The sequence below is a fragment of the Natator depressus genome, chromosome 16 (genome assembly GCF_965152275.1).
Source record: "Natator depressus isolate rNatDep1 chromosome 16, rNatDep2.hap1, whole genome shotgun sequence".
Classification (NCBI taxonomy): domain Eukaryota; kingdom Metazoa; phylum Chordata; order Testudines; family Cheloniidae; genus Natator; species Natator depressus.
The window spans coordinates 20,168,094-20,194,984 of record NC_134249.1 but is presented as its reverse complement, the minus strand read 5'-3'; the positions used below and the strand labels follow the sequence as shown (position 1 = coordinate 20,194,984).

The 26,891-nt window shown below is 48.3% G+C and overlaps 1 protein-coding gene across 1 annotated transcript in view; it reads right to left on the bottom strand.

Moving 5' to 3' along the window:
- The window catches only part of NOTCH1 (notch receptor 1), a 79,819-nt gene that overhangs the window by 30,267 nt on the left and 22,661 nt on the right, over positions 1 to 26,891 (bottom strand). Inside the window, exons 3-5 of the mRNA XM_074974004.1 lie at positions 7,480 to 7,742; positions 6,357 to 6,695; positions 38 to 160 (exon numbers count right to left, since the gene is read on the bottom strand). Of these exons, the coding sequence (XP_074830105.1) occupies positions 38 to 160; positions 6,357 to 6,695; positions 7,480 to 7,742 (725 nt within the window). The remainder of the gene's footprint in view (positions 1 to 37; positions 161 to 6,356; positions 6,696 to 7,479; positions 7,743 to 26,891) is intronic.

Below are 26,891 nucleotides of genomic sequence, written 5' to 3'. Positions count from 1 at the left end.
CCAGTCCCCCATGCTCTCTCCACAGTCCCAGCTTTACCTGTCCACTCAGGAAGGCACTGGCAGTTGTAGGTGTTAACTCCATCCACACAGGTGCCTCCATTCTTGCAGTTGTTCCCAGGACAGTCATCAATGTTCTCCTCGCAGTTCTGACCAGCAAAACCTGGGGAAAGGAAACACCTAGGTCTACTCTCTGCTCTTGGCAATGGGGGCAAACAACCTGGCCCGGCCTCCGGAACGCCACAGAGCTAACTGGAGCTTGATCTCCCACACTCCAGGAATAGGCTTGGCTATCCACAGCAGGATGCAGGTGCTGAGGTAGGTACCAGCTGCCTCCATCCAATGTGACCTGTGCCAAACACCGGGGGTGTCTGGCTGCAGGGTTTGGGTTCAGCTCCGCCTCTGTTCCCAGCTGAACAAAATGCCCTCCTTCCTCTCTGACTCCCCGTTCCCCCTTCCCCTGGGACCATACTGCAACAAACTGCTGCATGCTTCACCTCTAGGATACACAGCTTTCAGTGCGACACTCTGGGCCCAATCCTGCAGCCTTTATTCCCGAAGACTAATTTAATGGTGTGAGACCAGAATCAGGCCAACGTTTTCTCTTCCATTCCTGATTTTCAGTCAGGCTTCAGTAACCACCTGGGCTTTGTTTATTGCAGCATTTGTAGCAGGGATGTGTCAGGTGGGGACTCTGTCTGCTCCCTAATGCAGCGCTAAGCTGTATGTCACTGCTACGGGGACACAGATGTTAGCTGGAAAGCCTCATCGCTGCTGGTTAGTGAGAAGTCTCCTCCCCCGGACTTGTGCAATAACGAACAAGAAGTCTTTTCATTCTGAGCCACACAGCAAGCCCAACCTGTGGCAGGTTACTAATTAACGTGCACCGACTGTTTGTGGCAGCTCTTCACCCTTGGCTTTGAAGAAAGCCGCACAGGTTCACCTCCATTCCCCTCTGCAGACTTATTTATGAGCTGCAGGTTCATTCGAATGAAGAAATCTCGCTCTGGAACTGCAGGAATCTTGGAGGCAGCAGCCAGGTTCCTCCCACTTGTTGTTTCACAGGACAGGGTCTGTTTTTCAGAGGCGCAGAGCACTCGCAGCTCCCGCTGGCTTCAGCGGAAGTGGCAGCTCCCTGGCACCTCTGAAAATGAGGACCTTGATTCTTCACAGGGAATAGGCGGGGGCCTCGCTTTGCACACCCCTCACTCATGAGTGCAGCCTGCTGACTTCACGGCACGCCCACGTGACCGAGGATCACTCACGGAAGGGGCTGCAGAATCGGGCTCTGAATCACTGCATTTTAATAGCCCATTTAATGAGGCTAATGGCCAGTATTTCCTCCCAGGGAAAATTCTTCACCACTAAGACTCTTGCAACATGAATCAAGGCTTCCAATGCTACCGAAATCCCAGCACTCTTCTTTGCACCGTCGGGCTAGGGCTTTTTTAAATTATCTTCATCCCAGAGCATGACACACAGGGCAACTGAATAGCTTTTGACCTTTCCCAGCTCCCCAAGATGGGCGGAACAAACACAAAGAGGCCAGGATCTTATCAGCAGATCTGTCAAGCAGGGCCCCCTCCCCTCCCCTGCTTGTTAACATTTTAAACTGTCCTTGTTACAGGGTTAAGTGATGTATTTACTGTAAACACTGTGTACCACAGACTGGCTCCTCTACAGCAGCTCGGCCAGCCTGCCGAAAAGAACATGCAGCAGACCAGGGCTAGACTGAAGCTATGGCTGGTTTGGGGCTACACTGCAGGTGTAAAGAAATCGCCGCTCACCAAGCTGTTTGTTCAGCTCTGTGCTCACCTAGTCAGCCACTAGTTGAAACCAGACACAACTAACTACAGAAACTACTGAAATTAACTGTGTGTCCAGATGGCTACGCTGCAGAGACCAGGAGGGTTATGCCTACACTGCAGTTACGGGGGCAGGAGCAGCTGCAGCTCACGTAGACACAGCCGAGCTAGCTTTAATCTGGATAGCTCACCTACGGGAGCAACACAAGCTAGCTGTGCAAGCAACGGTTCTGGGTGGGTATAGGTCATGCATGCTGAAGCTTGAGCTGCTGCAGCTTCACAGCTCCAGAATCCTTAGCTACTTTACAGCTAGCTGGGGCATAGGCCCATAAGCTGCAGTCCCCCCCACAGGACATCACTACAGACGTACCCTGAAACACATGCCACTCAGTTGGCTGCAAGAGTGGATAAGCCAGGCTGTGATGCTTGCAAACATCACAGGATGGGGACCCTGGAGCATTAATGAGACGTATACACAACACGGCCCCAGGTGAACACAGCCCTGTAGCATCCCCTCATGTGATCCTGGCCTCTCCAGCTCATCCAAATGTTTCGGCTGTCCCCAAAATATTCTGGATAATATTGGGTAACAAAGAAGATCCAGGTGTCTCGGACCCAAGGCTTTGGTTTTATTTCCACTCCTTACAGTACGTCTACACTGCAGTTAGACACCCACGGCTGGCCAACGCCAGCTGACTTGGGCTCGCTGCAGGGCTGTTTAATTGCAGTGTAGACTTCCAGGCTCAGGCCCGGATCTCTGTGACCCTTCCACTTAGCAGGGTCCTTGACCCCAGGACATACCTTCAACACTTTTAAAGGGCGTGATTTTCCACAGTGCTGAGCACCTGCAGCTCCCACTGGAATCAGGCCCCTCATATTCCACCCAACACCAGAGAAGTAGATTTAGTAACATTGTCCCCATTTTACAGATAAACAACCAGACACAGAGACTTTATGTGAGTTGCCCACGGCAGGTCAGAGGCAGGATTAGAACCCACGAGTACCTGCGTCCCAGCCATGTCCTGAGCCTCTCTCTAAATGACTGCCTTGTTCTCCTCCCACAAACATCAGCCCCATAGTGAATGAAAAGCAATAACAGTTATTTATGATTGCTGGTAGAAGTCCAAAGCAGATAATGTTGATTCATTCCTAGCTTTTAAGCTGCAGATCTGAGCCTGAATGGCAATAACTTGTAACGTCCTAGATACCAGGATTAACTGATTTTGAACCATCCGAATGAGTAATTAGTGCTGCAATTACTTTAAATTCAGGGTTAGGTACTAAGGCAAAGGCATGATAACACAGATTAGATTAGCTCGGCTGTAAAAGACTCTGAACAGACAGACTCTTTTGAAATTAAAAGAGGGTATTGTTTTAAAATGTGCTGACCTACAGACCAGCACATCAATGAGTATCTTATCATGAGAAATGGCCCTCAGTCTTTTATGCCTTGGCCAGAATAATCTGATACAGTGTTTACTTCACAAGACACATGCCTCGCCTGGCCTGATCCTTGCAAGGTGCTGAAGGGTCTCAATGGAGCTTGGCACCTGGCAGGATCAGCCTCAAATAGAGAAGTTACCAGAGCATTCAATAGCTCCAAGGTTATTTTGCATGTTAATATTTGGCCGTTGGACTTCATGGGAGGCAAACCAATAAAGGGTGCACTCAAACCCCTAGGAAGCAGTTCCCTTCAGTCACAGCTGGGTGCCAAAGAGCTAATGCTTTCCTCACCCATCCCCCTTGCAGTAGAGATTCTCTGAGATTAACAAATTTATTTGAGCATAAGCTTTTGTGAGCTCACGTCATCCGATGAAGTGAGCTGTAGCTCACGAAAGCTTATGCTCAAATAAATTTGTTTGTCTCTAAGATGCCACAAGTACTCCTTTTCTTTTTGCGAATACGGACTAACACGGCTGCTACTCTGAAATCTCTCTGAGATGACATTTCACTAATGCACAAGGCATTGTTTCTTGCAGGAAGCTGGCTAGTCAGAGCTAGACTTCCTTTCCAGTTCTGAGAGGGCCAGCAGGGCACCACAAGCCCTCTCCCCTCACTTGGAGGGCTGCCTTCTCTGTCACAATAACCCATACAGAGCTAAAATGGCCATCCTTCCAAGCAGCCACCAGTTAACTGCTAACTTCTGGTGGGAGTTCCTGACCCCTGCAGGTGACGCCTATCAGAACTCGCTCCCAGCTCTCATCAGCTTCGGAAGTTCATTCACTTATCTGGCCCAGGAGAAAGCACTGCTGTTCTAAGTCACAGGCAGCTCATCTATAGCTCTGTCGTTTTAGGTCATCTCTTGTTTGACAAACACGGATGACAGGGGCGTCACGACAGCCCTGGGAAGCTGGGCAGGGACGTAGTACATTGTGGAAAGGATACTGAACCTCATGCTCCAGGGCTAAAACTAATGTAACTATTAGAGATCAGGATGAGAGCTATGCCAAGGGCAGATTATCCCACATCTGCCTTCTGGAGGGTTCTTACAGCTTTCTCTGAAGCAGCTGGTACTGGTCACTGTCAGAGACAGGACACTGGCTTAAACGGATTTGGGGTCTGATCTACTTGGGTAATTCCCCTGTTGCTGTACAAATATCATAATTCCCATTTTACAGAGAAGGAAACTGAGGCACAGAGAGGCCACAAAGCAAGTCAATGGCAGAAACAGGGAGAGAACCCAGGAGGTCTTGATAGCGCACTCCCTGCTCTAACCACTAAGTGTGACTCCCGCAAGGGGCTGGGAAGAGAAGTAGGGGAAGCCTCAACACAAGTCTCCCACTCTAACCACTATGTCATCTTCACACCCAAAGTAGCCACCCTATCATGGTTTATCTGTGAAAAGAGGAGATTAAAAATTCTCGAGCCCTCTCCACCGCACAGAGATTTCCCAGGCAGCTTAACACAGCCGATAGCGTCTTTCCAACGGCGGGGTGACTGGGCAGATGCTTCCTCTCGCTGCATCTGCCTGAGACAGGTGGAGGAGGCCGGTTTGGGTGAGAAACCAGACTAATCCTCCTGAAAACAAAGCTCTCCTACTGTTCAGCCTCCTCGGCAAAGGGCCCGGCCTAACTGCAGCTCCTTCTTGGGGGCAGGCTGCTGACAGGCAGGAAGTTGGTAAATTTCGTTCCATCTGGCCACGAGCACCTCGCTGCCACAGAAGCCAGGGAGCTGTCTCACACCCACGAGCAAAGCTCAGCCAGTTCCACTCCAGCTGCTCAGGCTCTGACCCCAGCGCGCTGCGGTGAAAACCTCCGCAGCACGAGGGAACTGAAAGGTCTCCCTGAGTTCAGAGGCCTGGGTTCATCTCCCTGACTGGTGAGAAGTTAGCCCGACACCTGAACTCCACTTAAGTCCTCACTGGCTTAGACCTGGGCCCACTGCCTCTGCAGAGAGACGAATTTAACCCAGAGCGGGTAACCCCACCCCTTTCCTTCCCCTCTCTCGCTCTCCCACATTCTCCCCTTTCACAGTCATTTATTCAGCTACAGGAACTGATCTGTCTTGTTCCTTGGTTTGCCCAGCAGGGGCAGCAGAGAGCACGGGGAGGGTCTCCCTTCTCCAACTCAGGCCAAGAGGCCTGGCCTAACAGTGGCTTGTCTCCACTTGGAAATTTACCAAACTAGCTATTCCAGAATAATTGTGCCACTTTAGAAGTGGATTAAGCTAAATCAGAAAAAGGCACTCTTCGGCCGGAGTAAGAGTGTCTGCACGGGGGCTTCTGCTGAAATAACTATTCCAGATTACCTTCTGAAGTCAATTTCCAGCTGGAGATAAGCTCTGAGGTGATGTTTCCTGTCATTAGGGACTGCCACAAAGCATGCGCCCAGACTTACTGAGGACATCTTTGTTCCACCTCTGTTGGAGCTGGTTGTTCTCAGTCCCTTGAGTGGTCACTCCAGGTAGACTGCACTGTAGTTCCTTGGAAAGGTTTTGAATTTGCTGAGCTTTCTGCACCTCAGTAGTTCAGGGACAATAGGATGAAAATCAGTCCTCCAAAATGAATGGCAACTCGGACAAATCTACTGATCGGAGACGTTTATATGGCCCTCACCAATGTCGCAGCTCAGCATCTCACAATCTAACATGGTATTTATCCCCACAGCACCCCTGCAGTAGGGACGTGCTGTTATTGCCCATGTTGCAAAGGGGGAACTGAAGCACGGCGAGACTAAGGGTATGTCTACACTGCAATTGGGAAGTGTGACTGCGGTACGTGTAGACATATCTGAACTAGCACGGATTGAGCTAGCTTGCTAAAAATAGCAGTGTAGCTGCATCGGCAGGGGCTAGCCACCCTCCTACCCTCGACCCCAGGGTACATACTTGACAGCTACACGGATACTTTTATCAAGCTAACTCAATCAACCCTAGCTCTGTTACACCTACAGGTGCTGTCCCAACTGCAGTGTAGACATACCCCAAGTGACTTGCCCCACGTCACACAGGGAGTCTGTAGCAGAGCAAGGAAATGAACCCTGATCTCCCAAGACCCACACTAGTGCCCTCACCCCTGCATCGCCGTGGGCAAAGAGTAAGAAAGGCAGGCCGTACCTGGAAGACATGTGCAGTCATAGGTGGTGTCGCCGGTCTGACGGCAAGTGCCCCCGTTCTGGCAGGGCGAGGGGTTGCAAGGCACATAGAGGTGCTCACAGTTCTGGCCCGTGTATGCTGGCTTGCAGGAACACTGGTAGGTCCCGACCTCATTGGTGCAGCTCCCGCCGTTCTTGCAGATGGGAGGACTGGTGTTGCACTCGTTCACGTCCTGCTTGCAGTTGGCCCCATGGAAGCCCGCTGTGCACTTGCAGACGTAATGGGCTTCGAAAGGAACACACTGCCCTCCGTTGGCACAGGGGTTGGAGGCACAGGGATCTGCCTGCTGGCAGGTCTTACCTGGGGAGCGAACAAAGAGGGTGAGGCTGGAGATTGCAGCTCACCAGAGGGCAAATAGATGCAGAGTCCCTTGTGGGTTCCTGTGCTCCCCAATCCTGCCCCCTCTCTGGGATTCCAGTGGCTGAATGGTGCTCCTCCCCAGAGAATTTGCACTGGCATTCAGCCTGCACAGAGGTATGTTTCATTCACAATACACACTCCCCGTCTTGATAGCACCCCTCACCCCAAAGCGCGTCCCAGCTGTACACATGCTGCTCCCGCATGACGCCTGGCCCGCTGCACGCTAGCAAGAGGAGAATGGGACAAGCCACTCCACTAACCAAAGGGATCTTTCGTGTCCCCACAGAGCGGACAAGACAAAGGATGGAGTCGCTGTTGCCTTCCCTGGAGCCTGTAGGAGTTTCGAGGCTGGTTTCTAAGCCTCCCCCTTTCTACCCATTCCCATGGACAGGCACTGGATAGCACTGTCATGTAGGAGGCCCACACACCCATGAGGACGGCAACACACTCGCTGCCTGGGGACAGGAGGAAGCACCCCATGTTGCTCTGCATGGGCCCTCCTGCCCCTGACCAGCTGCAGTGAGCCCCCTTAGAAGACTGGATGGGGGCTGCTACGTGGGAGCAGGCTTTGTAAATGCTCCTCACCCTGGATTTCTAAGGCGCATCCTGGCTTTGGGGACTCTGCTCCATGCAGGGCATTACAACAATCCCACCCCTGTGTGTTGGGGATGGGGGCAGTGGGGCTCTCGGGGCTCCCCGACAGAGGTATGTGTGCTGGCCCCACCTGACCACCCTGGAGGGCACCGGCACTTGTAGTCAGTCAGCGTGAGCAGGTCGCAGGTCCCTCCATTGCGGCAGGGGTTGTTGAGGCAGGCGTTCTCCTCGGGCGTCAGGCACAGCCTGTCTGTGAAGCCCAGGCGGCAGGAACAGGTGTAGTCCACAGCGTTGCCACGGATGACTGGGTGGCAGGTGCCGGCGTTCTTGCACGGGGAGCTGAGGCAGGGGTTTGGCAGCTGGCACCGGTCACCTACGTGGGCACTGTTGCATCTGGAGAGAAGAAAAGACACCAAGTCAGAGTCAATCAGACCTCCCCACCATTCCCAAGATAAAGTGGCCCCTGCAGAGAGTCGGCAAGCGCAGGGGAAAGGGTTTGATTTGGTCCATTTCTCTTGTGTATCTAAATTCTTAGCTGCAGAGGCCAGTGGTGAGCTCTCAGACAGGCCAGCCGCATACACAGCAATGCAACAAACAACATTTCAATTGGTGCACATTGGTTCTGGAAACACGTGGCCCCAGGTGACTTAGTCCCCGATAGCCACCAGGCTACGATACAAGGGGATAAGGCCAAACTTTTAGCATCAAAGAAGCAACTTGGTCCCACCCCTCCCATAAGGGGGCATCATGAGGCTTAATCAGTGTGGAGGAAGTGCTGTGAGATCCTTCTCTGGAGCATGCTAGGTACTATCACTCACACAAGAGCTGTGGCAGTGAACTAGTTCCTACCGGTGCTGCGGTGCCCGCTCTGACGGCAGGGAAAAGTAAAAGGGGACATTTTTCTTCATCCCTAGGATGTTCTTCCTCCTCCCAAGTGCAGCCTCTATCCAGAATTTCACAGCCCTAACAACCACAGACAAAGCCACTGGGCAAGTCAGACAGCACCTAACCCCCTTCCTGCAATCGGATCTGTGCAGGTGGACCCCTTGCGTCTGTGAGGAGACTCACTGACTGGTATGGAGTCTGCCTGTGCAGACTGGATTGCAGGCGCCACATGACAGGGACCATGTAATCACATGATTGTACAGCACCTAGCAGAGGCTCTGACTTCCTGGGGGGGTGCTCAAAGCCTTGCCTCCTGCCCTAGGCCACGCCCCTGCTCCACCCTTTCCCCCCAAACCTCTCCCCGCCCTGCCTCTTCCCATCCCTGCCCCACCCCCCCCATGTTCCCCCTCCCGCTGCTCCCCCTCTTCCCCATCCCCTGAACTGCTGATTGTGGTGGGCAGGAGGTGCTGGGAGGGAGGTGGACGAGCTGATCCTCAAGGCTGCCAGTGGGTGCTGAGCACCCACTATTGTTTTCCGTGGGTGCTCCAGCCCCGGAGCACCCACGGACTTGGTGCTTATGGCACCTAGCACAATGGGGCTCCGATCCTGATCCAGGCCTGTAGGTACTACAGTAATATACAGGTTTATTAACTGTAATGTTTCTTCTCTGATCTGTTACCATTTGCCTTGTGGGGTGTGACCATCACACCGATGAGAAAATGCCAGGTTTAGTCTCAGACTGAGTTACACATTGATCATTAAAAACAAAGTAAACACACAGAGGGCAAACAGCAGCTCCCATTTTTGGCAGCTCAGTGCAGGCTGTCGGGGGTTAAATACACATGGTACAAGACAGCTAGGTGGATTGTGCAGGGGAAAAGAAAGGGAGAAGTTCAGTCTGTGCTAAAATCAGACAGAGAAGAGCCCACTTCCCATCTCAGATGTGTTGTAAAAAGGCAGTTAGACTAACACTGAGCATACAGATCCTGTGCTCTCAGCTTGAATAGGCATTTTCCCTCCTAAAGCCTGAGATAGGCTTCTGTGCTTGGTCCATAGCACCGGGTTGCTTTATCTTAGGACAATTTTTGCACATGTGGTTTCAGTTACAGCATCTGTTTTGGCTTCTCCCCTTCCCCGTCCTTTCATGGGCACCTTTGATTATCCCCGTGACCTGCTGTGGAGGAGAGAAAGGAAAAACACTCCCTGCAGCCCGCAAAGCTGCCAACTTCCATGCCTGCGTGGGAATCACTTTCACACACACCCTGTAGCTCCCATCCCTTGCCACCTGTCTCCAACATTTTCCAGAGCACAGGAGTGCCATAAATCACTGAGATTTCAAAGAGCTTGTGGGGCATCTTCCGACCCCCTTGAAGCACAACCAAATAACTGAGGCTTGGGATCCAAGCAAATTGCCTCTCTCAGACCAGCTGAGCAGAGGAAGAACAATCCCCAACCCCCCCTCCTGTCCCTAATCAATATCAGAGCTGTTGGGGTCTATTTCTTTAAGGGATGCCAGTCAGCATAGCGCATGTTTGCTGGAAATACCATTTTATTGATTTTTTTTAATATGCAAGTCTAAGGATCAAAGCGACCCAAGTGCTGATGATACGTGTGTGTGAGATATATTCACTCTGCTTGAAATTCCTCCCTGTATAGAGAGCGAGGACAACGGACCACTTGAGGCCTATTTTGAAGATTTACGTGGGGTACAGGCCTTGTGCCGGCTTCTCTGGAGAAGGGTGAATTTCACACTAAGAGAGAAAGGAAGGAAAAAATGAAAGAGAAGCATGGAACATATGCCAGCCCCAGCCGGGTAGCATGCAGAGACCTGCAAAATAATAACACCTGGCTCTCATGTAGCACTCATCATCAGTAGATCTCAGAGCACTTTGCAAAGGAGGCCAGCGTCATTATCCCCATTGTACAGATGAGGAAACTGAGGCACAGAAAAGTGACTTGTCCATGGTCACCCAGCAGGCCCGTGGCAGAGCTGGAAATAGAACCCAGGTCTCCTGAGTCCCAGTGCAGTGCTCTGCCCATTAGGCCTTTGGATGTTTAACTAAAATGCCACATTGCAATCATACGACGAAGTCCCTCTAGAGACCCAATCAGGGTTTGTGGGACAGCAGAGAGTATTCTAAACAGTGCTAGGAGGTCTTTGTACCCACATGCTTCTGGATAGATTCCCTCGCCCTCTCCTAAACAGTAAGCCAGATTTGATGTTGACAGGTCAATTTCCACCCCTCTGCCCTGAAACATACCGCTGGCCTTTCCGACCATGCTCTTAATTCCACCACTTTGTCTCAAGATCTTGGCCACTTGCAACCTGACAGCAGAGAGCTTAAAGGGGTTGCATGCAAAGTGCCTTCAGAATGATCTGCGATCAGGGGCCCCTTTGCATTTTGACATGTGCAGCAGCCAAAGCCTCTAGTCTAACAAAGCCCTTGAGCATGTGTATAACGCTAAGACCTGAGTCATTTCCCTGAAGTTAATGGGACTATTTATGTGATTAAAGTTACTCGTCAGCTTGAGTGCTTGGCTGGATGGGGGCCTAAAAGGGCCACAACGCTCATGTAAAGTGCTTTGAGATCCTTCTGGCTTTATGTAAACTTTACAGTATTACTATTTCATCGACAACTGACAGCTTCCCCAACTTCCCTGTCTTGCAGAAATCAGAGTCAAACATATCTCAGCATTGGCAAACAAGAGCTCAGCTTTAGCCTGGATAACAGGTGTGGCATATTTATGCTTTCTCTTACATTACAGTCTTCCTAAACAGTTGCTCAGATCTTCCTTGAAGATAAACGCTTTCCAAAGCGGTATTCTCTCCAACAGTGGGAGGGGGCCAAACAAACACATGCCTGATCCTTATCTCAGCATGAAGGCCTTTTAAAAAAAGACACATGAAATGGCCACTGGCCCAACCATCTGTTACCAAAAGCCAAAAGGTCCAAGCCAACTGGCTCATGAAAAAACAAAACCAGGTGATGGGAATGGGTTGCAAATGGGGAGTGTTTTCTGACCTAACACTTATGTGCTTTAACATAAGCCAGCCTTTCAGGGATGATGGCAGGGAGGAAGAGAGGAGGAAGAAATAAGGGCCAGATTCTGCCCCCCAGCGTAAAGACACTGATCTCCTTTATAAAACACTGAGATCTACTCCTGACAAGCGTGCTATCAAAGCATGCATTGTTTTTATTACCTTATTCTGCACCTAGCCCCACTGAAATCAACAAGATTGCTCACGCGGTAAAGGGCTACTCAGTAACGGGTGGAAGGATCTGGCCCCAAATAAATATGGGTAAAACCCAGCAGAAAATGGAAGCTGTGAAACGGTGACCTTGCGAAAGGGCTGAGCAACTTCAACCAGCACTGAAGTCGGCAGGAGCTCAGGGTGCTCTGCAGCTTGCAGGACCAGGGGATTGACATGCTATGCACGGAATAAATTGTCATTCCTGACTCACAAACAGTGGTTGCTTAAGTTTGCTTTGTGGTATCCCCGGTCCTCCAGTAACTGACCAGGCTTAATGCTTCGAAGAGATTCCCTTAACCCCACACTCCCAAATCCTCCCAGCAAAGATGAATCCCCTGCAATGAAGTGGGGTTCGCCCTTATGTCTGCGCCCAGTTGTTCTCTTTGATTCACTCATGAATTAAACAAGAAGGGGGCGGGGGGAGGGGACAACAATCGGATTTCAATGCACCCCATTGTTGGGAACGACCCGACCCGCAGCAGAGACCCCTCCAAGCTGATGACAACAGGAAGGGGGAAGGGTGGGATGGGGAAAAACTTTCAGAGGCAAGAGGGAGGGCACTTGATCCTCAAAAGAAGGTTCTGGAGACAAGTCTCGTCAACACCTCTCTGGCACAAATCCGCCCGGCTCAGCACCTTTTGTTTGGCCTTTTCAACACAAGATGCTGTTTATTTCGCTCTTTGAACTGGGATGCTCGCATTACTGCGCTTCAAAGGGAGCTTTACTCCATTGCCTTGGCCCTGCCAGACTCTGATCAGCAGCCTCCCCAGAAAAGGAGCGCATAAGGAGTGAAATGTGACGGACATGGTCTGGATCCTGAGCCTGGTGACGCAGCTGTAATTCCAGAGTCACTGTTCTGCAGACAGCGGCAGGGTGACCTGGCATATCGAGGTATTCCAGATTTACACAGATGTAACTGAGAGCAGAGTTTGGCCCACCCTGTTAAATTCTCCTCCAGACATTTGCCTATTTCACATTATTTGGCGACCATCAAAGCTGTAACTGGGGGAAATGAGTTTGGAGAAAGATTGTAGTGAGTTACGACGAGGCATAGTTCTGTAGCTCTTGGGCCCTGATCTACAGCCCGTTGAAGTCAATGGAAAGACCACCACGGACTTCAACAGGCACTGGATCTGGGCTCTGGTCACATGCTTTTAACAGCCACATTCAATAAAGCTACTCACAGTGGGGAGCTGTGATCAGAATCCCTCCTGCCGTTGCCAGAAATGTTAGCACTACAGCTCAGTAAATTGGTTAGAGACAGAGCCTCAACTAGCATAAGTCCCCATAGCCCCACCGACATGACTAGAGAGATGCCGATTCACACCAGCTGCGAATCTGGCCCTGAAACCCCCTTTTTTCTTTTTTTTAATTCCCCACTTGTCAATATTTAAGAATTCGATCACCCTTCAAACTCATTCAATGCTTTCTTTTCCCCACATGACCAAATCTGCAGATTTGCTGACAAGCTACTGGCTGTGGGTAGTCACGAGTTACACTTTGCGATTGGTCATTCGAGGTCACAGTATTTTTTTGCACTCGTGACTGGATAACTTAATCCTTTTATAAAGGAGGAGGAGTTGGATAAGCTATTTATGGTGCAAGCATTTGTGCAAATATATTTGCACGAGGACTGGAGAGACTTCTGCTTTCCCCAACTTCCATGTGAACAGCGGTGGCAAAGAGTCACTTGTACAGAAGTTCATAGAAAACAAACAGTGGCTGCTAGCACCACTGATGTGAACTGAGGCCTTTAAGCCAGCACAAGGCTTCTTTGCCATTTCACCCTGCCATGTTTAGCAGCAAAGAAAAAATTACCTGGATCTTTAAGCATGAGATGCCTCTTACTTCACTTCCTGTTGGCATAGCTCTACGAACATCGTTAGTATGAGTAAACACAGCCATGAGGCTAACTCAGGTTATGCAAGTGGCAAGCTGAGCCTTCTGTTCTCACATGCAACTCTGTTACTTCATTGTGATCTCATCCTCCCAACAGCTCCCATTTGTGTTTTGTCCATCTGTTGGGTCCTGTCCTATTGTGAGCTTTCTAGGTCAAGGACTGGCATCTCTGTTCCTTGTCTGTGCAGCACCTAGAACAGCAAGGGCCGGATCCTTGCTTGAGGTGCTTAGGTGTTACCGTAACAGAAATAAATAATATGTGCATATTTAACATCTGATCCTCCAAGCGGCTGAGTCCTCAGCTCCCGGAGGGAACAGGATCAGAAACACACTGAGCTGAACTATCTTGATTTTCTCTAATGAATACTTCGCCGCTCCACAAAGCCTCGTTTCAAACCTGACACTGGGCAATACTGAACTGCTTCAGAAGTGTGAGGTTCCTGTGGTCCCACCCTGATAGCCTGCAAACCGCCAAAGAGTTTACAAAATGCCGAATATTATTAAGCCCCAAAGGGGCAATTCTTCCAATGAAGCATAGCAAGCGTAAAACCCAGAGGCATTCCAGCCTGTGCTAAAGCCACCAAAGAAGCAGGTTGCAAAAAGTTCTACTGGGAGATGAGAGAGGCAGGAATACATCTAGGTCCCGTCCCCCCTCCTCCCACAGCCAGTCCCCCCCTTTTTTTAACCTGATTCTGATTTCATTGTTGGGGATTGTGTGAGAATTTGTCAGGATTCGGAGACATTTTGAGTTAATGAGATGGCATTATCCAGGCCCAATGAAAAAGAAAATGTGTATAATAATAAATCAGGGCATCTGCTGGACACACAAAAGGCTGTGGGAAGCAGGTGTGCATGTTAATGAGGGGACGGCAGCTGCCGTGTACCCTGCCGTCCAATAAACTTCAAGAGCTGCACAGGGTGGGCGGGGGGCAGCTTCGGGGATGGGGAAGGAAGTGGACTTCTGGGTGGCTGAATTGCATCCCTGCGTTAGGGAATTCAACAGGCTGGTTTTGAAGCCTGCTGTTCCTATGAGAGAGGCCATTGTGCAGCGCACCCCTCCTCTCCGTCCCAGAGGGCCAGCGAAGGCACGCCGGCTGTAAACTGCTAAAGTGTGCAGTCATCTGTTAAAACCACCATTTTCCCCCTTTTTTTAAAAACAATCCTCAGAACTTTCACAGTTGCTTGCAATGAGAACGTCACAAGATTCTCACCCGTCTCCATCCTAGAGAGAGAGAGAAAGAAACAAAAAACCCCAATGTGCCGTATTAAAACCAAACCAAACTGGGCTCTGCCGTTAGGAATACGCTGTGAAACCGTCTTCAGCTCGCTCAGTGGTGCCTTCCTATGTAGCCTGCAGAGGCTCAATGGTTTGTGAAGTGAGAAGCAGGGGCGGAGGAAGAGGGTTCTGTATCCAGGGATGTACTGAATTGCAGTGACATTATAATCTTGGAAACCACTCTCCTTTTAATATCAGCCTCAGTTCATCTGGCACTCAACCATGTTCTAGTGGGAATTGAATCAAAGGGAACTGGGACGTGGTGGGTTCTTAGTAATTCCATAATTGGAATTCAGATTCATGTGTGGTGGGGTTTTGTCGGGATTTGAAATAAGGCTCACATGGAAACTGCTGGGAGTAAAGCCCACCCACCCAATTAGTTTTCGGACCATTTCCAATTTAGATTCTTGTTAGCAGCGTTTTAAGATTCAGTGGCTATAGCTCAATCAGAAGTTATGGGCCTGATGCAGCAATCACAGAGTGAAAGTTCCTGGCCTGTGTTATGCAGGAGCTCAGACTAGTTGATCAAAAAAGGTCCTAAAAGTCTATGAATATATGATCATGTTAAAGGGTCTCTAAATTTACAAATCTTATTTTAAACAAACCAATGTCCCTGCCTAGGTCATCAGTAACACTGCAGAACATTAACAGCAAAAAAAGTGTTAAGATGCTATAAATTGTTATGCTCTGTGTTTACTTTTTGCATTTCTCACACCTTGGACAAGGAAGCCACTTTCATATTTGTTTAGAGTCAGTTTCCCTTTCAGTTTCTTAGTGCAGCAACCTACAGCTTACAAGCACTACAGGCAGCTGTTTTAAAATAGCTGTTGGGTTTGTATTTTTCTTTAGTTTCACAGAAATATTTTTGTTGCTCTTAGGTTTTGAAAAGGTGGTTTTGTAGAAATTCTGAACATTTGGGGCCAAAATTCATTTGACAACACTGCTTATAGGCCCCAATTCAGCAAAGCATTTAAGCATTTGCTTTGCTCCATCCCTATTTAGCGGAGTGCCTAAGCACAATGCTTAATATTAAGCATGTGCTTAAGACTCACTGGAATATAAGTAAAAAGAAAAGGAGTACTTGTGGCACCTTAGAGACTAACCAATTTATTTGAGCATAAGCTTTCGTGAGCTACAGCTCACTTCATCGGATGCATCACTGTAGCTCACAAAAGCTTATGCTCAAATAAATTGGTTAGTCTCTAAGGTGCCACAAGTACTCCTTTTCTTTTTGCGAATACAGACTAACACGGCTGTTACTCTGAAACCTGGAATATAAGTATGCACTCAACTGATTTGCTGAATCAGGGCCTAAGTCCTGACATCTGGAAGTTCGGAACACTCCTTGGGAGAGAAAACTCTGGCCATACCAGACAGCAAAACTATTCTGAAAGAAAGGGAACTGATGTGTGCAAAGGATGCAAGACAAAAGCGACTTGAAAAACAACGAGGAGTCCGGCTCGTTGTTTTTGTGGATACAGACTAACATGGCTACCCCTCTGATAAAATGGACTTGGTAATATTAGCACCTTTAGTTTCTTTCTTGAAGGAGCAGATAAGGGCAGACACAGAAAGACTGGATAAAATTTACTATTAAAGCAAGTTTTAAGCAAAAAGCAACCGAACAAAACCCACCCGGCTTTATTCCTGTTGTAATCAATGCAACACTGCAGGCTTATATGGTACATTGACTAAGACCCGGCAGGGCTCTGCACAGGCTCCAGGAGCCACCTGCACAGACCCAATTGCAGGATCACGGCCCCTAATTCCCTGCAACTGCTGAATTAGAACCATCAAAACTAGAAAGAAAGGAAAGAAAAAGTGTCCGGTGTCTCTCTCTGCTATGCACTCAGTACTGGAAGCAATGGGATGTCATTCCCACCTGCCATTGGGGAAAACATATTCCTAATCCAACTCTAGGGAAATAGCTACCATCAAATCTCACTCTGTGGAGCTCTCCTTGCAGGTTCACATTAATCTGATTATCTTTTCAAAACTATGGAGTGAGGGCTTCCTCTATCCCCCAGCTGCGGGCATGAATATTGCCATCTTTGCAGAGACAATCAAATGGTTATCAGTCTCATCAGGAATACTGAACGCTGACACCAAGCAACTCCTGCACTTAAGCTTGTTTTTTCCATGCTCGTAAGGCATGGAAACAAGATAACTAATAATATCTTATACGTTTCTAGCACTGCCCACCCTGCAGGATCTTACAGCTCTTTACAAACAAGAATCATTTGTCATTAAAAACCACCAACTTCTGCAGTTCATGGGCCCGTATTTGCAGACACACAGGGGAGTAACTTTACTTGTATGTGCAAGTGGCTGAGGGATCCACTCTTAGAACAGGGAGTGAAGGGTACTGTAGTTAGTTGAAATACAAAGAAGATTCCACTGAGTGCCAACTTTTGCAATTTTATTGCGAGTCTGACACTGTTTGGTGTTTTAATTCAAGCCCCAGCTCTGGGAATCCTGTGATTAGCTGACAAGCTCAGCTTTCATTTAAAAAAAAGTTTCTGGTCCTTATGGTTGCAGAGAAAAGCTCAAAAACATGATCCATGTGACACCTAAAGGCTCAGAAACCAAAGGCAAATAAAAAGAATCCAAAATGTATTATTTTAAATCTTCTGATTTTTAAATCAATCTCATGATTTTAGGGCCTCACTCATGAATTTGGATGCTTGGGGCTGACAATACTGGGATTCAGGGAAGTGAAATGTCACAGTCTGAAATGGAAATTAGCCAAGGCAACTAGAGGATTCTGAAAATCCCACCAGGTGCCAAAATACCTTTAAAAATCCAGCGCTCAGTTCCTTGGCTAAATTCCTTTGAAAATCCAGCCCTAGCTCTTGTGAAAAGTGCCACGGGATCTTTCCTGATCACAAGTGGGGAGATCTTTCAGACTGATCCTGTCGTCAGTTAACCTTGGTTTTCACTGAATGCAAAAGGACAGCATAGCCCCTTCTAGCACCATGATGCAGCATTTATTGGTTTTAACTCAGGCCAGATGGAAGAAGGAAGCAGTGTTGGTAGTGCTCTTCCCAGGTTTTTCTTAGCTGTCTCCCACCCCATCCAACTACTAACCAGACCCAACCCTGCTCAGCTTAGGAAAGCAAACAAGATACAAGCTACTGGCAACAGCTCAGTGAACTTTACGGGGTTTTGGTCCAGGATAGTGTGACTGCCCCGGGACCAAAATGTTTTAGCAGGGCGTTTAGAGACAGACTTTTAGCCCTCCTAGCCTCATTCACCCATGTAGCCCGATCTATGAATCATATATTAATTACATTGATTCCGTAAGAATTCTCAGTTATCACTTTGAGGTTTGACAGGTTCTTGTCCTGAGATCAGGCCCAGTATTACTAAAATGACTGTATAGTTGTAAACCTCGATGGGCACAGCTGCAACACTCACACTTTAGGAACCCTGGTGTATTTGTAATAGTTTATTAATACAGTTAGCAACGTCACAAACACTCTAACCTAGGTAGAGATGCAGAATGTGCATCTGAACATCCATATACTCACACCACCCCTTGCACAACAACCTGAAGTGTTAGCCATTATCTTCCTCATCACCATCCTCCTCATCACCAATGGCCATCATCCAGGTACCTCCCAAAGGCTAAATCTCTCTCTTCTCCTGCCCACAGACTGGTGTACAACTTCTTTAATATGTTACACTGATGCTACTATGTTTAATGCATATTCAGTAGGGGTTTCTCCCCTCTTCCTTATTTGTATGTCCTCACCCTACTAACGTTGGGCTGCATTTCTCCTATAAGTTAGTATATTAATGATCTCGGCTTATTCTCCAATATGTCAATTCATTCCATGGAACTCTTGTGGTCAGACATCTGCAAACATGCCCATCCTAAAATATCCCAAAGGTGGTGTTAGCTCATGTTCCTGTAGCTGGCTGGTGTCGTTATGGACAAACGTCTCCCTTAAACACTCTACGCACAGTTCCCCAAAACTTAGGGGTGACCGTTAGGCCACTGGTCTGTGCCTCAAGCCATATGCTAACTGCTGAAGCCCATGTCTTACAGGAGACAGGCTTGTAGGGTCCTTGCATTACTGCTGAATTAAATAAATGCAGCAGCTAGCTCTATGGGCTACACCAATCCTCCACATAACAAATTCCACCCTTAAGCAAACTGCCTTTATACAGCAGGGCAATCTGAGCTGAATAAGAATTTGCACTAGACGTGTCAAAGATACACATTCGTTTTCATTTGCTGACAGGCAGAATATAGGCAAACCCCCTTGCATCACAGAGTTGATCTGCTTTCTCCCAAACCGCAGATTCCCTTTGAAACAACCAATAGCTCATGCCAGAAATCAGTTCCCAAGGCAGAAATCCCAACCCATCCACAACCCGTTTCCAAAGCAAACAAGAATGGCTAAAATATCTGTGTTCTCCCTGCTGGGAAAAGCTTCCATTTATTCATTAACCTGGCGATGAAGTGTCAAATATTTCAACTGCAAAAAGAAAGGATGGATAGAAGACTCCAACAGGCAAATGACACCTGAGCTCAACACCTTTCACCAAATACTTTCCCTTGCACCCACACTGACCTCGCTAAGTTATTTAAGATGCTGCCTGGGTGGGAAAAGGTTGAGTTAGCACACTAGGAGAGGACGCACCGGTGACAAAGTTGCCTCCTGACCCCCAAAATCCCCTGCATTTTTAAGATAACATTTTCAAAATGATTTGACTCAAATGTGACTGATACGATCAGGTGAGATCTTGCACAAAATGGGGATAAGACATAACAGAATGCCGATAAAGCAACCGGTTTCCGACATGTGCAGATACACAGATACTGGGCAGCATTCTCAGCTGCTGTACGTCGGCTCATCCCAATGGAGCTATACCGATTTACACCAGCTGGGCTTCTTGCTCTTTACGCTCACTCTGACGTCCTTTCAGTTTAGTGATGACACAGGGAGGTTGATGGGTCAGCTCCCGTGACACCACTGTGGTGGGTTTGGCTTTTTTAAAGGTATGTCCCTGCCAAATTTTCTAGTAATAAAATGTAATATGGTTTTTAAAAAAAAAAAAAAAAAAAAGGTGGCCGGGGAGGTTCTAATTCATAATCCTTAGCATTTCTTTAGCACGTTGTATCCCCAGATCTCAAGCTGCTCTGCTAAGGTGGGGATCATTGCACGCTGCTCTCCCTTTTATAGATGGCGCACCAAAAGGTGAAGTGACTTGCCCAAGACCATATTGTGAGTCACAGTGGCAGAACTGGGAGTAGCAGCCCCCAATTCCATGCACCGGCTGCTGGACTATGGCTGACTTGAAATGCTACGTAGTATAGTCACTTTCATCCACTGTGTCTATCCCAGGCTCTAACAGATTACAACACAAATATTAGAAATATTAGGGTGCCCAACCAGTTCTACATCCATGGATTGTATAAGTGTGTGTGTGTGTAAACCACACCCCCACACATGCTCGTATGATTTGTGGATGTAGAGTTGGTTGGGTACCTGTTCTAATGTTTTTACATTATGCACACCCAAAATAAATTCATTTCCTGCGTGCTGAGTGTCTAAGAATATGGTGTACTCAAATATGCATTTAAAAGAGGTAAATACAATGTAAATACCCAGGGCCTAGTGCAGACCAGGTATCTTCCACTGAAGCCAGCTGTTCTTCCCTATGTCTGGTCTCAGTCCGGCCTCCAGAGTATCACACAGCTGATTGCAAAGAGACTAGTATAACTGCGTCCTAAGACGGGGCTGGTGAGATAGGGCACAGAAGCGCAAAGTGCCAACTCGGGGGCTGACAGCGTGCAGGGACGGGGAGAACGCATGCCAAAGGCTGGCCCGTGTCTGTTCAACAAATAGCGCCTCCCCTTTTGTTCACTTATTTCAATATTTCCACTGTGCAGGGATTTTCTGTCAGCTTACCAGCAACAGGTTCTGTCCCTCATACACTATAGAAATGCAGCCACTGAAAGCATCCTAAGGCAGATGTTTCTGTGACCTTTAACCCAGGACTAATTCAGAGTGTTGCTGTTTTCCTTTCTAAGCTAAGCTCCCATCTGCCACCCCAGGGACAGATGACAAGCCAACTGCCCTCCCCACCCCCAAAGCAAAAACGACTGACGAGAAACCCAAGACCACGCTCCTACGGGATGTGCAGCACATGGTGGGGGAGAGCAGGCGAATTCTGGAGAGCAGCAAAGCCCTCACAAGACAGACATGGTAACACCCTATGCTATGAAACAACCAGCATTTTAAGGGCTTCTTGCAGATGAGGTTATTGAAAAGATGCCAGGTGTGTACAGTAGAATCAGCACTCATAAACAGAGCCAGCCTGCATTTCCCAGTTAGCATCACACGAGAGTATTACTAACCCATGAGCTTTCAGCCGCAGACACCCCACTTAGGTTTTCAGGGTGGCAGGAGGAAAACTCTTGTCATAGGAAGTGGGTGTTTTCCTGGCCAGCGCTGGGCACTGTTGCCTCCAGTGCAAAGGGATAAAGCCACAAATGAGAGTCAGTAGGGCTCAGAACAAAGCCTGCGTGGGGCATAACATTAAAACTTCCTAGTGACAACTAAGGTGAGTCAGCATGTGGCTCCTGTGTATTCAGGGTGCGAACTCAGGTTGAGAGGAGAGAGAAGGGCAAACAAGACGGTATCACCCACAGAGCTCCAGCAATCCTAGGACCATGGCATTCAGGAGGCGGAGTCACTTATTGGAGATGGGGGTGCATGGCAGCTGCTCTAGGAAATAGCCAGAGGTGCTTGTAATCCCACCTAGCAAGGCTAAGTACATGCCCCAGGAAGAAAATGCTGGTGGCCTGGTACACCAGCCTGGGGGCTCCCTTAAGACTGGCCTTCTGGTGGGGTTAGGTTCAGTGAGGAAGAATCAATAAAAAAGGTGTGGGGAGGGAAGGGGGGCGGGGGTGAGTTTGGAACCAGCACCTCATACCTTCTAGACATCCCCACCAAGTTTACACTGACCTGCTTATCTCAGGCAGGAGCAAGTAACTTCTTCCTAACTCTCAGCTGCTGGAAACAAACGGCCATGTTTGTTTTCCCCTAAGGTAAAAGCACCTGTGGGAAAGTCTCGGAAGGAAGGGTCATGGCTTTCATTAGTCCCCCTGCCTTTGAATTAATTAATGGGGCCCGTAGTTTCCCTCTGCCTCCTGAATAGCAGTCAACACTCGCAGGTGAGAGTGCTCTCAGCTCCACAGCTGACATCTGCCACTCGCACCAGCCCCAGATTGCCAAGCCTTCTCCTTGCATTTCCTGCATTCCCTTCGCCCCATTGATTACAGGTGTCGCCCTCAGAGATTACAAACCCTGCTGTGCTCCAGGTGGTGTTTTATGGACAAGTCCCTGGTCTCACATCATAGGGATTATTTATTTATTTACACCAAATGCCTGGGTTCAAAGTTTACAGCTATTCATCAGCCAGTGGGTAATGTCGCCAGCTGACAATAAAAGCAGCACTTTATCATCTGATATGTCAGATGATATCAGAGCTTGGAGAGGCAGGAGCTAACCTCTCCATGTTAGAGATTAGACACAGGGCCTTCTCCAGCCCCCATATGGCTGGCAATACAAGAGTGTTCCCTACAGTAAATTCCCCAGGGGATCTGTGCATTCTCAAGAGACAGGGCTTCTAATACCTCCCTGGGGATGAACCTCACTGCTGCATAAAGGGACAAATAGGCTGAATCATGCTGTCAATTTTTAGGCAGACATCTTCAGTGATTTCACTGGAACAGGGATTTCCTCCCCTTCATCATGGTAATGGTAACGATGTGGGCACATGAAAGGTGCACCTACAGATGTAGGGGCTTAACACCTTTCACAATCTGGCCCCAAACATTCTCATTCGTTAGCATTCACAGCATTTGTGTATGTTGGCGAGGCTTGAGAGGGAAAGATGGAAAGAGCAGCTGTAAAAGAAAAAATACTTATCACAAGATCTGGTTGCACAGCGATAGATCGGAAAAAGAAACTGTTGCTTTATGGGGAAGAAAGATCTTGTGGCTAAAGCACAGGACTGGGAGTCAGGAGTCTGGTTTCTAACTTAGTTGTGTGGTCTTTGGCAAGTCACTTCACTGCCCAGTGCATCCATTTCTGCATCTGTAACATGAGGACAATCATGCTCCCCAAACCCACAGTGTAATGTTTATAAAGAATGTTAGGACGAAAAGTCCTACACAAATGCAACCTATGCTGAATGTGCGTAGAGCACACCCCAGCAGTAGCCACGAAGCGAATCTGTTGTTCCACAGTATTTGTGGCCTTTTAGCAATGATCCTAGATAAGCCACCTGACCTGGTGTCTGAAGAGCGCCTGGCACAGCATTCTTTCCATTGCTCGGAAACAGCACAGCAGAGGAGATGAAAATCAAATCCATGAGGTATTCCCTCCGGGGCTTCACGTCATACTTCACCATCCTAAAACATGCCCTTTCCCAACAACAAACTAGCGCGTGGACCTCACTGAGCCTTAAAGGCAACTTCCTCAATTTGGTGCAGTATCTCAAAGCTAAACAACTATCTTTGTGATAAAATATATGTAGCATGTGCTAAAGTAACATCAAACCAAATGTTTGGACAGCCTTGTCTCTGCTTTGATCTCCTCATTCTCTTGGCCCCCTCCATGGGGCAGCCATTTTGGTCTTGACGAAAAGAGAACTCAGAAATCATGTTCATGGCAAGCTTTAAATTCCACTGTAGCCAAATGAGCCAAAAGATCATCCACGCACCATGCAATAACCCGACTCCCTGTGTAGGTCAAAAGCAGAGGTGTTGCAACACAATTTGGACCTGTTCACCGGCCAAATTCCAGCAGAACCCTGACTGGCCAAACACTATCTGGATATCCCAATAGTGGAACATTTACCAATGACCATCAAAGAAAAGGAGACTCTCCTTGAGTTGGATGCACTATAAAGGATATGACACAGCTGAACAATTTCTGATTCTAAGCAGTAGAGGGCAGTGGTGTACAACCAGTTCATTAAACTATTTTGCAGCATTTATAGGGGATAATGGTCATCTCCATGCAGATAAACAGGAACTAGAACTGTCTACCTCTTGGGCAAGTCTTTAAAAAGTCCCTTTATGTAAACAAAATACATGTCTAGTAACTCAGTGGTTGCTTGAAAACAACTGTCAGGTCTGTTTTTACTGTTAAACTCCTACACAGAAGAGTTTATTCACCTAGTTAGATCACTGGTTTCTATTCAGCTGAATTCTCGCTGGAGAACATAGGCTACAATCAAGCCCATATTTCTTAGTTTAAATTAAATGATCAGCCTTTCAGGTGTGTGTTTGTACAGTGCCTAGTGGGATGGGACCCTGATCTCTGCCTGCAGCTCCAGGCCCTACCGCAATACAAATAATAATAGCAAGGCCCATTGGTAGAGAAAAGCTGCTCTTGGGGACACAGAGAGAAAGATTTGCTTCCCGTATTCCAGCTGGTGTCCTGGTTTCATTCACGCACTGAAAAATCAGTTCATTTGAGAGCAATTAGTAGATCCTGATTTCCACTTAGAGGCATAAACTCATGGAAGCTGCTCTCCCTGAGTGCACACCAGCCATGGTGGTCACCGCAGAATTCCTGTGAGGAGCGTTGCCAAGGATTAGACATGAAAACTAGTGTCTATGTGACAGCTTAACGTCAGGGCATCAGCCTAGCTAACTTTGGAAGCATCCCATCTACTTAATTGCAACCTGGAAATGGAGGTGACAGCAAGATAGCTTGCATCTCTTGGTCTAGTGCAGTACAAGCTAAGGTTTTCCTGCCATGAGAGAAGACAAACAAGCATGGAAAATTGGTCCCTGTGGGAACGCAAATAGCAGGAGGAGTCCCAGGTCTGTGCGCTAGCCAGAGGTATACTACAGTCTCTCTTTCAGCCTGATGCATCCTTTCTTGGACTGCCTTCCCAGTGTGGCTGTGTGAACAAGTCACCAGATGTTCCAGGCACAGCCTAAAGGTGGAAAGGAAAGACAGCTTTGTCCTGTTGGCCATCTGCCATGATTCCTCAGGGCTACCACGGGACCATTCCATGTTTTAAACTACTTTCTCCTCCAACAGGGCTCTGACAAGGAGGTTGTTCCAAGGCCACCACAATTCGGGGGAGGAAGGATGGTCTTGTGCTTAAGTCACCGAGTCAGAAGACCCACGTTCACTTCCCAGCCTTGCCACATACTGCCTGTGTGACCTTGGGCAAGTCCCTTAACCTCTGCCTCAGCAGGGATAAAAATAGAAACTCCTTTCCTTTATCTTGTCTATTTAGATTTTTAAGATCTTCAGGGCAGGGGCTACCTCTTACTTGATGTTTGTACAGCACCTAGCACAACAGGCATCTAGGCACCACTATAACACAAATCACCATCACCACCACCACCTGGGTTATGGACAGGCCACTGGGAAAGGTCCTCCTCCTCCCGCAAATTAAAGGACACCTCTAGTGCAACAGATGGATTGGGATGAACGAGGAGACTGCTCTCTGGATCAGACATTAGAAAACTAAAGCAGGTTGAAAAATGGGGACAGGGGAAGGCAATCACAAACATTTTTCTGACAGTTTTTCCTGTTTTCTCATTGAAATTTACAATTTTGAATTCTAAAGAATGTTGACCAGCTCTTCTAGATACAACTCAATTATATTCCTGGGATTCTGGATTTCCGGAGTGTCGGGGAGGCTGGGGGACCATGGCAAAATGGAGCCCCATGATCTGTGCTGCATGCATCAAACAGTTCATGTCAAAAGGGGTTAAAGAGCACACACAACCTATATAAAAGTGGGAGTTTTCTCAACATCAGAATGATCAAAGTCTTAACCAGACCGGCTCTACACTCCCCAGGGAGCCTTCGGCAGAACACCTGCCTGTCTCATCACCACCTTCTGCTTCCAGGAGGTTGTGTGCGTGTGAGCATTCACATTAGAGGAAGCCTTTGTTTTTAGGAAGCCTGCTCCCTTTCAGATTTTCCCCGCCCTCTGGTTGTTTGTGCTTTTCCAACGCCAAGCACACAGGAGAACCTTCAAACCCCCCCGGTGGGCTGAAAGTGGATCATTGTTGGGGGGCAGGGGGGAAAAATCACCAGAACACCCACGGCTGTGTTCAAACGAGACGTGAGTTACTTCCAAACACCTGCCTCTTTAAAAAACAAAACAAAAACCCACAAGACGTCTGTTCAAGCCAATCTCTCCTCTGCAGAGCTTAAGGCTCTTCCTAATAATGAGGATGGCATGGGGGGTTTAGGATCAGGTTACTTTGAAACTACACCTGCAGTTTCTCACTGTGGTTTTTGGCATATGCACCCGTTAAGAAGTTGAATGTTTCATAGCAGTCACAATGGGTTCCCAGGAGAGCAAGAGAGAAGTAATGGGGGGGGGGGGGGTAAGCGAGGTGGCAAAAGAGGAGGATCAAGAGTTAGAAGCCAGTTCATGGCTTTCCAACACACACCTGGATGCTGGACACTTTTAGAAGCAGTGAAGACTTTCAACGACCACTTAAAGAACAAAGTGCATTAAGAAGAATAATTGGGGAGAGGAGAGCAGAGGGTAATGGGATACAGGGCCTTTCACTCCTGGGTCCCTGGTACAGATCCCACCCAGCTAGCTACAGAGTTTATGCTTTCTCTCGGCTAAAAGCCGTTAGCCTCTGAGGGGGGGTTCAGTGGTTTTCATGAAATGCGTTTGGGGGGGTCCTGTCCTAAGCAAGCAGAGATTCCCACCTCTGACGGGGTGTTCACCCAGAGGATCCCAGAAAAGACTTAGAGGGGGTTAAGTAACTGGAGAAGCCACACCTGTGGGAGAACTAGGCTGGATGAGCAAGTACTGACTGAGGATAGCACCCAGCTGGGCAGGACCAGGCGGGGCTGGTATAAAGCCAGGAAGTATGCAGCTGAAAGAGGGCTGCAACATGGAAGCCTGCAGTCATTCTCTGGGCTTAGAGAGGCAAAGGAGGAGACCCAGGGAGAGAGTAGAAGCCCTTGGCTCCTTGCCCTGAAACAAGGGTGGTGGAGCAGAAGCCTGATGGGGCTGGAGTAGGAAGGGCCCAGGAAAACAGCAGCAAGATTTGAGATGGTGCAGCCCATGGCTGCTGATTTGAGGGTCCTTGAGCTGGAACCTGGAGTAGTGATCTGGAATTGGAGATGATACCCAAACAGCGAGTCCAGTGAGACTTTTTTACCCCAGAAGGGGAGGCCTGTTTAGTGACCTGGCCAGAAGGCTGGGTCAT